The sequence below is a fragment of the Chanos chanos genome, chromosome 8 (genome assembly GCF_902362185.1).
Source record: "Chanos chanos chromosome 8, fChaCha1.1, whole genome shotgun sequence".
In the NCBI taxonomy this organism is placed as follows: Eukaryota; Metazoa; Chordata; class Actinopteri; order Gonorynchiformes; family Chanidae; genus Chanos; species Chanos chanos.
The window spans coordinates 45316406-45331254 of record NC_044502.1 but is presented as its reverse complement, the minus strand read 5'-3'; the positions used below and the strand labels follow the sequence as shown (position 1 = coordinate 45331254).

The following is a 14849-nucleotide window of genomic DNA, read 5'->3' as shown; positions in this document are numbered from 1 at the left end:
TCGACTCGGATTCTAAACAGACTTTATTCTACCAGCCCCCTAGTACAAACTCCGTTTTCTGTTCGTTTGGGTCCATGTGTGAATAGAGCAGATTATACTCTGGAGTATGCACAGCGAGCAAGTGGCCGTGTTGATGCCGTTTCTAACATACAACTGCCACCAAACCAGAAGAATGCAAACATCCGATAGTGAAGAAGAAGGGTCATTTACATGAAGACGCCAACGAAAATGTCTAACTGGAGAAACGACGATAACAGCTGATGCCGAAATCGTCAGACAGGAGTCAGCGGCCGTGTCCGCTTTTTTCAATTTGTTGTGAACAAAACACTGCGATTTTCGCAGAGTACTTTTTGCGTCATGTCCTGCCTCCTGCACGCTCTACCCAGGCGCCGCCCCACGCCTAAACCAAACGGAGTATTTCGTGTATGTGTGAACGCGTTTGACTCGGACTGTCTGCTGCTGTGTGCTGCATGTGTGAAAGGGCAACTTCGGACATAATGCGTACTTGATTCTGCAGTTATAGTCCGTAGTGCATATGTGAAAACGGCTACACACACACACACACACACACACACACACAGAGCTCTGATGGCTAGGCAGTCATTCTAGGGACTATTAACTTTGCATCCAGCACAGTAGTAAGAGAAACTGGATCTCCTCTAACAGCTGATCTGAGATCAGCCCTGTATGTCCTTGCTGGGCCTACAGCAATGTTAAGTGAATCTCTAACACTGGCCCCTCAGCTGAGCTGGAGTATGTGTTTGATCTCTAGCATGATTACAAGCATTCTGGTTTCATTTGGTCTAAACACAAAAGCCTTCTTCATCCATCATTTTGACATGTCAGTTAAAATGTGTAAATTTCTTTGTGTTCGAGTTTCCTTTAAAGACTTCATCACATGCTCATAAAGTCTGTTTATGCCCGTGTGTGTGTGTGTGTGTGTGTGTGTTAGTGCTTGCATACACACAGGTGTATACTCACTGGATGCCTGCACCTTAGTGATGCATACTTCAGTCACCTCTGGCCCTAGTGGATGAAGCTAAATGTGTGCGTGGTTTTTGTGTGTGTGTGGTTTTTGTGTGTGCGTGTGCGTGTGTGTGTCTCTGTGTGGCCACACTCACCAGACGCCTGCACCTCAGTGACGTACTGCAGCAGCTCCTGTCCCTGGTGGATGACGTCGAAGGTGAGGTTGTTCATGGTCAGAGCTTTATCTGCATGGTGTTGTAGTCTCTGCTCAGCCAGGGTCAGATCCTCTGTATCAAACTCACTCATCTGCTGGGACAGCTCCTCATTCCAGGACTCCAAATCTGAGATGATCTACGACAGAGAGAGAGAAAGGCGATTCAGAAAACACACACACACATACAGTCTCACACTTCCAAAACATCTACCAGTTAAGTCCAGGATTAAGCTTTTTCTCAGCAGAGTGCTGTGTGCTATCTAGACAGAGCGTTTGACCTGAGCTAATGCATTCTTTTTTTCTTCCCCCCCCCCCCCCCCCCAAGAAGCGCTGAGCAGAAGAACATTTTATTCATCTGTGACCCAGAACAGCCCACAGACTCCATCTGAGGGATTTCTCCGCAACTAAAGGCGATTACTTATTGAATGTTTACAAAAATGCCAACAGTCGCTTGTAAGAGACGCTAGCAAGGGACTGGAAGCAGTGTGACATGTCAGAGTGTGTGTCTGCTCTTTAGAGACACAGACGCAGTAGGAAAGCGATCTGAGCTCAGACAGCAGGCGGGGGGGGGGGGGGGGGGGGGGGGGGGGGGTCAGTTTTACAGACATAAAGACAGTGTTTTAAACTCAGTCAGTCTGTGCTGACACCTGCTGAGCAATGATCAACGGCCACAGTTCTGCAGGGCAAATCTGTTCTCCCACACATCACTAAACACAGCTATTACATTATTACACCATTAGCCCTATTACTACAGAACACCGTGTGCCTCTCACAGACAGTGCTCTGACTGGGGTTTTTATCTTATGATCTTGTATTAAATGACTGAATGATATTCATTTAGATCTGTCTTATGAATGGACAAAGTGCCGTTTGTGGAAGATAATGACAACAGAAACTAATTACGAGTGTGAAATTGAGAGAATTCTGCATCACCGATTGGAGTCAAAGCAACTGTCTCACAAATTCCTTGAAGTTTCATCTAAAAGTTTCTCTAAGAAACCACAGCGAAATAACTTGTGCCAAATCAGCTGCTGTGACAACAAGAGTAAAAATAAGTTGGAGGGGGAAAAAAAATGAATCGCAGGGCAGGCGGCCAAAACTTTGGAAGAAAAAAAAAAGGAGTAACTTTCACTGTTTCTGACACATTTAAAAACTAAACATTTATTTCACTCTGAACTGATAGTAAATCAACTCTGCCCAGTGCGCCTGAGCCTGGGGGACAATAACTTAAAGTAATTATCCGTAGGATAAGCTCATAGAACAACATATGTCGGGTTGAATGCATCTTTGGACACTTACGAATGACGTAGAACAGGTAAGGCTTCCAGGCACCGTTTCAACACATCCAGTACATTCCTTCACTCAAAAGTCATTTTACCTGTCAAGACCCTGAGCACTGACTGTATCCCGAACAACCACCCGGATCTGCAGGAAACAATCATCTTGTCCTCTACACTGCCTGACGGAATCAACTGGAGGAACAGGGGAGAGGTTCTTCTTTAAACCTCATTTTAGGAAAGTAATCCTCCGCTTTCCTCCACGAGAGTGAGTGAGTGAGTGAGAGAGTGAGTGAGTGAGTGAGTGAGAGAGTGAGTAAGAGAGAGAGGGAGAGAGAGGAGGCATGTGCCTGAAAGAGTGTAAGGCGTTTTGGGAAAAACAAAGCCCTGTTGTACAATCCTCTGGCGCCATGCCGTCATGACTGACAGCACGGACACGCCCAGTGATGACAAACTGTCGCTACCTTTCCTCATTCAGCGCGGCAAAATACATCTTTATTAATTATTCACAAATCTCTCATCATCTAAGAGTTCAAGAGATAATTCCATAGCACTGACCCTTTTACAGCTCCAAGTCTGTTATTGTTTCAGTAACAAAAAATTGTTTGTCTGCATGTAACATTATGAGACCATTATTGTTTTGGTCTTTAAGTTTTTAAATCTCTAAATATATTTGCTGTCTTATTTCTTTGTTTTCATTTTACTGGGAGTTTCAAAAAGTGGATCTGCATCTTCTTTCTTCTTCTTCTGGTTCTTGTTGTTATTATGCTCTCAGAGTCTCAGAACAAGAGCATGCTCCCCAGACAGAGAGTGGTACTCAGGTTGAGACTGGCTTGTTTTATGGGTTGGGTTTAACTCCAGCTCTGATTACCTAAGTATTAATCTAAAAGTATTTTGGCAAGACACTCTGAGGTTATTCATAACTGGATCAAGAGGTTCTAAATGTACGGGGTTTATAAGTGAACGTCCAATACATCCAACATATAATGCCAGTGTTTCTCACGTTTTATCATGACTATGTCTAATGGCAATTTATCATCCATCTAGCCAGGTTTTTATTTAAGTTCTTTCCATGTCCTGTCAAAATATCAATTCAGTCTGAAAGTATTCAAACAGAGACTTTACAGCAGTTAATGAAACAATGGAGTTAATTTCTACGCCTAGTTAAGAGCATAACAGATCCTTTCACTAACCGACTTTCTTTTTTAAAGACATTATGAAGAAATAAAACTTGGCATTAAACCCAGTCAAGTCTACAGCACCATAAAAGTGAAAGGTCTGCCCGCCCTTTCTCTCCATCTGTTATAAAACCAGCCTTAGAGGAGCATGACTCATTTTCACACCATAACCAGAGACAAAGCCCTTCAGTCATTCTGAAGGATTATGGGAAATGCTCCTCTGTTACAAGTTCTCCGATACACATGCTCAGCGGTTCATCACCTCTTTCCCAAAAAGCCGAAAAGTCATTCACGTCACAGACGTCAGTGCCATTCGTGCAGTCGGCCTCGTGGGGCTCGGTCAAGGACGGATCGGTCTTGTTTAGGGAAAGCAATCACGGCTGAGTTCTCCTGTCCTCAGGCCCATTCACTTCAAAGCCCGGACAGACTCAGACAGGTAACAGTACATTTGCGGACAGAGCGGTACTAAGGTGAAGAACACGGTCTTTAGTTACACATCACAGCGTTAGTCAGCCCCAGGGTCATATTCTAACACCACTCATGAAAAGGAAGGTGAAGAGACAAATATGACATGAGTAACTGGTGGAAGAGTAATGATTGCTTCCATTAGGGAAAGACCGTTTCATTAAAGACTGTTAGAGGCTGTGAAAAAAAAAGCCCTGAGCCCGGGTCCCTCTAAAAAGCAAGTATTTTTTTTTTTTTGTATGTTTAATGAAACAGTATATGTAATGTCTGCTTGATATGTGTGTAATTCTTTCAAAAGGGAGGGTTTGCAACAGTTATGGCAGAATTAACTTCATTAACTAACTAAAAAAAAAAAAAACAAAAACAAACAGCTGTTGCTAAGGGCCATGACGTCTTAATCGTCCAAGCCCCATTCATTACTGTACATGCGACACCTGTGAGAAAGGGAGAGACAGGACAGACAGGTGGAGGGGAAAAAAGTGCAGACTCACGTCGATGGCGTCACGCTCGAAAATGCGAAGCTGCAGGAAGAGCTCGAGTTTGAGCTTTCTTTCTTGAAACAGCTCCTCCATCTGGGCCTGGGCCTCGTCCAGCTGCTGCAGGACACTCTCAATGTGAGCCATCGAGCTGTTGTGAGGGGCCTTGTTACTGGAGATGGCAGAATCTCTGCAAAATGGACCAAGAGATAAGGTTTTTGAGTAGTCTCTGATTAAAAAATAACAAACACACACACACACACACACGCACACACACAAAAAAAAACACATTTGACAGAGAAATCATGGTCAGCCTAGCAGAGAAGCGCCTTCATTAGGTTAACCTGGAATAAGACCACTACGAAATTCACAAGTGCGGGATTAGAGGACAAGCCCTTAATGGATCTCTGAGGTAATGTGCTTGTCTAGATCTTTTTTCAGGCCTGATGAGGCCACGTAGGACTTACAGATGGGGCTTTACTGATATGAAGATGAATCATATCATTTAGAAACATCATAGCTTTGCACTATTAGCAAAAACGCAGGCCATTATAGCTGCTCTGTCAGTAGAGAGAGTCAAAAGCACTGTCCCATTTGCTTTTTCTTTTTTTGGTAACCTCTCCAGTTTGGGTATTTTGAAGCGCACAGTACTCAAAAACACCGTGCAGTTGCCTAGATCAATGCTTTGAATCAGCATCTTTTGTCTACAGCTCTAGGGCATCGTTGGTTAGAACATTTGAGCTCTAACACACTTGATTCAACAAAATCAAAATTGGCTTATTAAAGCTGAGTCAGACATTACACAAAAGCATTGACGAGGTTAGGAATGAGCCTGGTATTGAGCATCTGCGTGTAACTGTTGTGTCTCTGAGGGTCTGGGTGTTGTGCTCTCGGTACCTGAGCTGCTGGATGAGGTCCTCTCCTTCTTTGATGACGTTGACGGTGACCTGCAGCGTGGTTTGCTGCTGCTGGCCGAACCGTTTGATGAGTTCCTGCACCGCCTCCACAGACTCTGCATACACGTCATCCAACAGCTCCTTCTGTAGCTCCTCCAACCACGTCCACAGCTGTATGACATGATGACATGAAACCAATCAAGACTCAAGGGGCTCAGCAGCTCGACCTGATGAAATGGCCATCAGTCGTGTGAAAACGGTGCAACTGGATGGGCAGGCATTGCAAATCTTGGCGAAATAAATGACACTGTTTTGCAGAAAACTGGCTAATCAGAGACATTTCTGTCTCAGTGGATCTGCATGTGGACTGTGGACCAACATCAACAGTATCACACAAGAACCTGGACACACTGCTGGTTCCTTGCTAAACAAGAAAAAAATGGGTTTTTTTCCCTCTTTTTTAACCCAAATTAATGGTCCGTAATGTCCATATGTCTCTAATACACATGGAGTTGCTGACAGCTTCTTTTCATTAGACCGTAGAGGGCATCTCTGGTAAACTGTTAGGCGCACGAAGGCTTCTGCTATGGTTCTCAGATCTGCCCACTGTTAATCTGGAGCCCTGACCAGTCAATGGGAGCTGCTGTTTCAACAACAGGGATTCAATGCTCTACCAGCATCCCAACACACCGAACAGCGCTGACTGTGTTCATATGGATGCCTGGCCAAGCCAGAAGCACCACAGAAACCTGGATTTGAAGTCAAGACTCTGTGGTGGCGAGCTATTGTCTCCTCACTGCACAACCCGAGTGCCCTACAACAAAGGTCTTTAACACAATCCACTGGAATTTCTGACTTTAAAGGCACAAACAAACTACTTGCATGAGTTAGAAAAGACAATGAGAATGAAGTGCGACAGTCCGTTTGACAAGGCCTCCGGTTTTAGCCACTGGTTTCCTCTGACCAGTCAGCTCTATGCTGAGACAGACAAATGAACCATACTGGTATTGGGGCATTACAAGTCACAAGCACCATCAAGTCTTGGCCTGCACTATCACGCCACATTGTCGGTTTTATATTAATCTCCACCTTCCTCTCCAGTTCTCGTTCTCTGTCTTTTTTCATAACACAAAACGGTTAATGTGTTCCACGTGCATTGTAGCTGGAAGCTGTTCAATGAGAGTGGCCGTGCAGACAGATGGCCAACATGTTGCCATGTGAGCACACTACACAGGGCCATTGTTTTAGTCGATTACCTATGAGCTTAGTAATGTATACAATATGTAATCGCTAACATTCCCACAGCATGGACTGCTCACGGTGCAGCTCAGCAGAAGTCGTTTTTCATTCTTCTGCGTAGGAGTGGGACAGATTTGAAGCATAAAGAGTTGATGTGCAATATGTTAAAAAAAAAATCAGCCAAAAAGGCCAAGAACATTTTGTTTTTAAAACAGGAACAGTTATGAGATAATATCTGTATGTCAAGGTGCAGTGTATTAAGAAGAACACTGCCCCTGACAACCTCTGACAGGAAGTTGGTGGTGTGGAAAAAAAAAAAAATCAGGGGTAAAAAGATCATGTTTTAACATTCACATTGCTCAGAGGGAGATCAAACAGAGATGCTCTTCTGAGCAGGCACAGAAATGTCAACTTAAAAATGTGACAGAGAGTCACTCAAAAGCACAGCAGATTAGGCAGTAACAACAGCATGACCCAGAGCTACTCAATGATGACAGCTGCTCAGAGTAAAATACTTCACTCACCACTCGTGTGTGTATGTGTATGTGTATGTGTATGTTTATAGGTGTGTGTTTGTGTGTGTGTATGTGTATGTGTATGTTTATGTGCGTGTGTTTGTGTGTATGTGTTTGTGTATGTGTATGTGTTTGTGTGTATGTGTTTGTGTATGTGTTTGTGTGTTATGCTGGGGAAATGACTCCTGACTGCCTCAGTTCTGTGTAGTCTGTAGAGTCAAAGTCAGACGTGTTGCAGTCGTACCTCTTTGCCGTGCGTGTGGAAAGACACAGACATGTCCAGCAGGACCTTGCGCTGCTCCACACGCCTCACAAAGTCTTGGATGCGATCCTCCAGCTGATGAGCCGCCTGATAGATCTCCTCTGGGTCACATTCCCCTGTCTGAGCCAGCTGCTCCGCCGCCTCCAACAACTTATCCGCATTAGTGTAGGTGTTCTGTTCCCCGAGAGAGAGAGAGAGAGAGAGAGAGAGAGAGAGAGAGAAAACAGGAAGAGATATTATGCCGGCTGGTTAGAGAAGCGGGCTTGGGACCGAAAGTTCGCTGGTTCGAATCCCAAGACAGACAGGAAAAACATCTGGGCAGCCGTGGCCACATGGTTAGAGAGGTGGGCTTGTGACTGGACGGTCGATGGTTCAGTCCCTGAAACTGGCAGGAAAAACATCCACGGCAAGGCACCTAACCCCAAACTGCCCCCCCCCCTCCCCCGGGAGCGCAGATGTGCCCACTGTGCCTGTGCCCACGGGTGCGCCTCCTGTGCCCAGTGGTTGTGTGCTGCTCAAATTCACTGCTTATTGTTCACAGTGTGTGTGCAATCCCAGATTTTACTGCCATACTGAAAGAAATGAAAACTCCTGAAGACAAAACCAATAGCGTGTGATGGCAGGAACACTCTAATTGGTTAACAAATGGCAGGAACTTTCTGTAAGGGACATGGTATCATCAGCCATCTCTCTGACTGGGACACACAGATTGGCAGATCTGACTAACCCGATCACGCCAAGCTGTGATACATGGGAGGCTGACATGAGAATGCATTACGTAACTGTAGAGTTATTACTCCTGCGCTTGACTGTGAACAATAAGTGATGATCTTTGGGGATGACAACAAAAGACAGGAGTCATTAAAGAGTTCTCGTTCGTCACCTGGGCCACTTCTTCAAAGTCCTCGTGTCGTTTCTGAAGGGCTCTGGCTCGATGCAGGGACTTCCCCACACCCGTGTGTTTACTGAGAAATGCCTCACCATGGTTCTCAATCCAGTCCAGAACCTGTGAGGGAGAGAGAGGGACAAGCAGAAAAAGGTCACTTCTCAGGCTTAGAGAAGAGCATCTGACAGGTATTTTGAGGTTCTGAGGCCAGTCCGCAATTTCTCTGAGCAGAGCCTTTGCCAGAGCTTCTCCCAGAACTTCTGAGATACAGAGATTACTGTTGGTGTTGTGGATGCTAACAGGCTAAACCTTATGACTAACACCCTGAGAGGTCACAGTGAGACACTCAGAACTAAAATACGTGACTACTGCTGCAGCCTCTGGACTGTAAAACTCCTGCAGTTTGTTCAATCCAACTGCCAATGGTATATGACTGCCTCTAGGCATCTCAGTGGGGTTATAAGAAATTATTAAAATATTCTGAGATGCATTGCTAAATTTACTCACGAATTTGAACAAAAGTTGACGAAAAGACTCAAGAAAACTTTGGAAAAGTCAAAAATACACCAGTTTTCTCAATTACTTGGAGAGGCCTTTGAAGGAAGCTGAAAACATATGAGTGCGTCAAAGGGATGTTGTAATGGATTTGAGGTAAACTCCATTACTGTCGTAAGGATCACAAATGAAAAAGCCCAATGACAATGTGTACACTGAGTGTAAGTCATGTGTATTCCTAACATAACTATATGCTCTAATAGAGAGAGACGGAGGGGGAAAAAGTCAGTGCGCAGTTTGAATTTAGCTTCCATTCACTAACAGGGCCACAAGGGGGCACTTTAGAGCAGCGCAAACACCACTGCGACAGAGCCACTCTGACTAACACACACACACACACACGCACACACACACACACATTTGAAACGCTGAAGTCATCCTGCAGATCAAGGGAGAGAGAAATCCTGTCGGCCTCCCCCTTCTCTGCACCCTGCCGTAAGAACTTCCCCAACAAGAACACACTGTTACCAGGCTGTATACCTCACACACACACACACACACACACACACACACACACACACACACACACACACACACACTTTGTAAACACTTGTTTAGGGATATGAAGTTATTGGAGAGGAATGAACCTTCAGTTTGGTAGCGCATGTGTAGTTTGCAGGTGTTGTTCATGTGTGTAGCAGTTATCCATCAGCTATGACTAAAGCAAATTGAGACTAGAACATCCCGCTTTCCACAAACACACTATTTTAAATAAATTTTTGTGCTAAACAAGAGGAGGTTCGTTGCTGTGCTTGTTTATATTTTAGACGTGAATCCTTCTTTTTCGCATTTTACTTTTACGGGGAGGTCAGTACTTGGAGTGTTGGGCGGAAAACGTGTTTGAGACGGGCTGTGTCATTAGGGTGAAATGAAAGGTTTCCTGCCTCCCTACCTACCTACCAGGCTAAGCAGACTCCACACACAACTATGAAAAGACAAGCAAGCTCAGTTCTCATACATATTTTATACTGACACCTCTGATCTGGATCAACATGCCACACAGCTATTATTCTCTCTGTGTGTGTGTGTGTGTGTGTGTGTGCGTGCGCGCGCGCATACATTTCTGTTTGAATGTTTTGGGTTTTGTCTTTGTTTTTTGGTGTGTGAGTGTGAATGTGCGTGTAAGTACAGACATATTGAACTAAGCTTCTACAAAGGAAAAACACAGACCTTTGCATCTTAAAGTATATGTGTACGTGTGTGTATGTGCATGCGTGTGTGTGTACATGCATGTTCATGTGTGCATGCGTGTGCAGTCGCTCATAATGAAGTCATTTGTTTTGCAGATGTTCAGTCTCCCTCTGTCACGTGGTGTGTTTTGATCAGTCTGGAGGTTTAGAGGTCTCCACCGCCTGCATCGTTTTATGGGGCATACCCTACACATAATGAGACTTCGCAATTGGATTGCCATGGCAACCACTGCTGAGCGAGTCCATGTGCAGGGGGAGAGGGACGGTGATAATTGGTAAAGTGAAAAATACAGAAAAAGAGAAAAGGGATGGGGAGAAAGAAAAGAGATAGAGCGAGGTAGTGAGAGAGAGAGAGGTTGTATGTGTGTGAGATCAAGAGCGGGAGAGAGAGAGAGAGAGAGAGAGAGAGAGAAAGAGGGTGAAGGAGAGAGGCAGAGTGGGAGAGAGAGAGAGAGAGACAGAGGTAGTGAGCGACTGAGAGTGAGTGAGTGAGTGAGTGAGTGAGAGAGCGAAAAAGAGAGAGAGAGAGAGAGAGAGAGAGAGAGAGAGAGAGAGAGAGAGAGAGAAAGAGGGTGAAGGAGAGAGGCAGAGTGGGAGAGAGAGAGAGAGAGACAGAGGTAGTGAGCGACTGAGAGTGAGTGAGTGAGTGAGTGAGAGAGAGAGCGAAAAAGAGAGAGAGAGAGAGAGAGAGAGTGAGAGAGAGAGAGAGAGAAAGAGGGTGAAGGAGAGAGGCAGAGTGGGAGAGAGAGAGAGAGAGACAGAGGTAGTGAGCGACTGAGCGTGAGTGAGTAAGTGAGTGAGTGAGAGAGCGAAAAAGAGAGAGAGAGAGAGAGTGAGAGAGAGAGAGAGAGAAAGAGGGTGAAGGAGAGAGGCAGAGTGGGAGAGAGAGAGAGAGAGACAGAGGTAGTGAGCGACTGAGAGTGAGTGAGTGAGTGAGTGAGAGAGCAAAAAAGAGAGAGAGAGAGAGAGAGAGAGAGAGAGAGAGAGAGAAAAGATACTCTGATGGAAAGGGGCCCGGCAGCTATCACTGGGTCTATCTGCGGCTCTAAAGCAGAAGACAATTTTCTTTTGGAAAAGCCCATGAGCTGCTGAAACTGATTTGATGCTGAAAACGTTCAGCCTGCTAATTACTACCGCATCTTAAACCAAGTGGACCAGCTGCTGTTTCAGAGAGATAAGTGACTTCTTTTCCTTCATATTTATTATTTTGATGCCTCCCGGGCAATGACACTTGGATCTTGAGTTCTTCTGCATCTTACACTACAAACATTCAGACAATAGGAAAGGAAAAGGAAACGGGGTTCTTGGCTAAGAATGGGAACATAAGAATAACATCATGCTACACAGGTGCGGAATATCTGGTCAAATTGTGTATTTAAAATTTGTTCCAGACCAACGCTCCTAAGTCATGTCTCACGCTACGTGATAAATCTAATGACACGACAAGCAGCGATTCTGTGTGCATTATGATGTCATCCATGAACATAAGGTCGTGTCCTACCCTTTCCAGATGCGTTTTCATCAAAATGGCATATCCCCAGAGTAGACAAGCATCCAATAATCTATTCTAAATGATGGATTCTATGTTTTATTCTGCAGTGTTTCCCCTTGTGTACATGTCTGATTTCCATATGAGCTTGTTAGGTGAACTGTGCAGTCTATTCTTGCTCTTTTTGAAAGCATTATGGTGTCACATCTTCCTAAAACTATGAATGCCATGAATATTATGACATAATCACCCTTCACACTGACGGTGATGTCACACTTTTATGCCCTTGTGACATCATACTTCACACCAAAAGTGAGTCTTATCTCACAATCCCCAGCCCATGTGCCCTTAATCATGTCTAGTCAACAAAACTCAACAGAGGAGAACAGTAACCTCATCTCTTATTGTATCTGTACCCAAGCCATTGACTGGCTGATATGCTTATCTGGGGTGTGGCCCACCTGCTGAACATCCTGTTGGAAGACGCACAGCTGTAGGCGCTGGTGTAGGCGGAGCTTGCGGTGTTGCCAGATGTTCTCCAACTGTCTCTGGTGGTGGAGGACCTCATGGATGATGTCCAGCACGTGATGCACCGCCTTCGAGTAATTGGCTGAAGCCGTGAGCGAATCAGCACTGCCTGGGGTCAGAGGTCGCTGTAATTTGTCCAATAGGGATTTGCCATCCTGGCTCACCTAACAAGGAGCAGAAATAAAATGATGTGTTGTATTTTTATTTGTTTGTCTGTTTGTTTCGTTTTGAGCGAGAGATCCATTGTTTTAGTCACTTCTTCCCACTTCATTACAGAATATCCAGAGCAGAACTTATCCACATAACAAGTGAGGCAAACCGAATGCTCTTTCCTTTCCTAAAAAAATTGTGACGTGAATTTCCATGACATTTTGAAAAGTTGCTAATCCTCTGTGTTATCATCTGTGTAAATTTTCAGTCTAATCAGTGCTGAAATGGCGAAATTAGGAGGAACCAATTTTCTGCTTGTCAATTAATTTCTTGATACAATATTCAGAGAGGCAGTGAAATGCTGCGGTCAGACATGACAAAGAAAGGAGCCAGTGTAGCATAATGTGTCTCTAGTCCGAGGGAGACCGTGAACATTTCGTTTTTATAAGGCCAGTCATTAAAATGCTCTTTATTAATGTCGAGCTGACAATTTAAGTCAGGTTTTTGTAAGTGCTGGACAAGAATGAAAAAACTGCTGTCAGATGAATTTAAAGTATGGGAATGAGAAAAACAGTTATAAAAGGAGAGAGAAAGTGGGGAAAAGAGAGGAGGAAAAAAAAAACAGAGAGAGAGAGAGAGAGAGAGAGAGAGAGAGACAGAGAGAGAGAGAGAGAGAGAGCATGAGAGACAGCGAGGAGAAAATGTTACCTCTGAGTAGGCTGCAGTGACGTGCTCATATAAGCCCTGGTGATGGTGGATTGTGTCCTCAAGGTCCTGCAGTTCTGTAGGCAGCTCTCCTTCTCCACATGCTTTACACCACGGCTCCACGTTACTCATATACTGCACCCAACACAGGCACAAAACAACACTTACAAACATCACTCCACGGTTTTAGTCGTAATGGTTACAGATACCTCTGGGAAGTCTGGAAACCTCTATTAGGGCTTCAGCGTTAAATCTTTAAATTATCAGTCCTATCTCAGCATTGATACGAGTGTGAACAGTAGGTCAACCACAGAAAATTCATGAAGCTACATGAATAACTCAGACCATGAGAATGTAAAAGATAAGAGCTGCTAATATCACCAGCAACCATGAGACACAACAACATTCTTCTCATTTTGATACTGACAAAGAACAAAGAGACATGATAAAGTGTAATTTAGCTCCAAGGCAAAGCTCATAAATTACATGAAAGCATGGGCGCTTACTTCGGTCCGTTCTAATGAGAAGCGAAATTTCACAAAGAACAAAGAACGTATCAGCGTAATAATGACGTTGACAACAAGCAATTACGGTTCAAAGGAAATAATGGAGACGCTGAGGATGAGAGAAAGACAAATGCCTTTGTGTCTTCTGTCTGCACTAATGTTTCCCAAACTCAAAACACTGAGAACATGTTTTAATTGAAGGACACTGGTCTCCCCACTCAGGGACAACTGGACAAGCAGGACACAGAGCTATGCATTAACTTAAGAGTAATTAACAGAACCAGGTGCTCAGAAAAATAAAGACAGCCAAACGCATGACAATATACATCTGAAATTACATCTAAATGTTCACAGAACACAAGCCAGACTTCTTACAATGCAGCTTGTGTTTCACATGTTACCTAGATCCAGGCTTCTATCCCATCATCTTTTCCGTAGCATGCTAAAGACCAGTATTTTAACCCAGAGCACTGGCAATGATGATGATGATGGTGGTGTTGGTGTAGTGGTCATGAAATTGACCAGAGGGTTGTAAATTCAAACCCCAAAGTGGGATGACACCTCTGATATAGGTTATGATAATTGTAAGTTACAATTGTAAGAATGTTGCCTACGTAAAAAAAATCGTTCATTTTATAGTTAACACTTCCTTCAAAGTTTCAGGTGAAAAACATTAGACCCGTCACAGGTCCAACTGCTCTACAAGCTCAGTGTTTTATCTTTGCTGTATGTTTGCGTTAGCATATGAAAACAACTGGTGGTTAGTTTAGATTACCTGAACTCAAATAATGAAGAACAGTTATCGACAAACCTGGTCAGCTTTTTGGTGGAAAGCAGCGGACATCTCCAGCAGGGTGCTCCTCTCATCCAGAGCAGCAGCGAAGGCCTTCCACTCCTGCTCCAACTGACCTGAGATCTGCTGGATCTGCTGGGCAGCATAGTGACCCGCCTCCAACAGCCGGTTCCCCACAGACATAATCCGACTGATGTTTACATACACGTTCTACAAAGAGGTAAGAACAGAACATACTGTTGATTAGTTAGATTATAAGAGTGTGCGATACATTAGACACCTAGGAAGGTACGTTTTCAGTACATCACGAAAAAACTGGAAACGCTAACTGCAAATTTAGCTGGGTGCGTAAATGACCGTTGGAGAATAATTTAAAAATAATGTTCGCCTCGCGAGCTCTTTCAGCTTGTTAAATACACTGGCACGTGTACCGTTTTAAAATATTCAAAGACCGGAGTGATAACATAATCTGTAATTCGTCGTGAGCAATGTGGGCATAATTTAACCGTTGCTCGGTGGAAACTTGTTAAATTCGCAATACATTCTGAACCTTCAAATT

General features: G+C 44.2%; 1 protein-coding gene across 1 annotated transcript in view; it reads right to left on the bottom strand.

Annotated features, from left to right (window-relative positions):
* triob (trio Rho guanine nucleotide exchange factor b) overlaps positions 1–14595 on the bottom strand; it is a 63077-nt gene extending 48482 nt beyond the window's left edge. Inside the window, 8 exon segments of the mRNA XM_030781042.1 lie at positions 1122–1317; positions 4592–4766; positions 5474–5643; positions 7471–7662; positions 8372–8494; positions 12070–12300; positions 12995–13126; positions 14309–14595. Coding sequence (XP_030636902.1) covers positions 1122–1317; positions 4592–4766; positions 5474–5643; positions 7471–7662; positions 8372–8494; positions 12070–12300; positions 12995–13126; positions 14309–14473 — 1384 coding nt within the window. The 5' untranslated portion in view covers positions 14474–14595.
* Between the last annotated feature and the right edge of the window lie 254 nt (positions 14596–14849).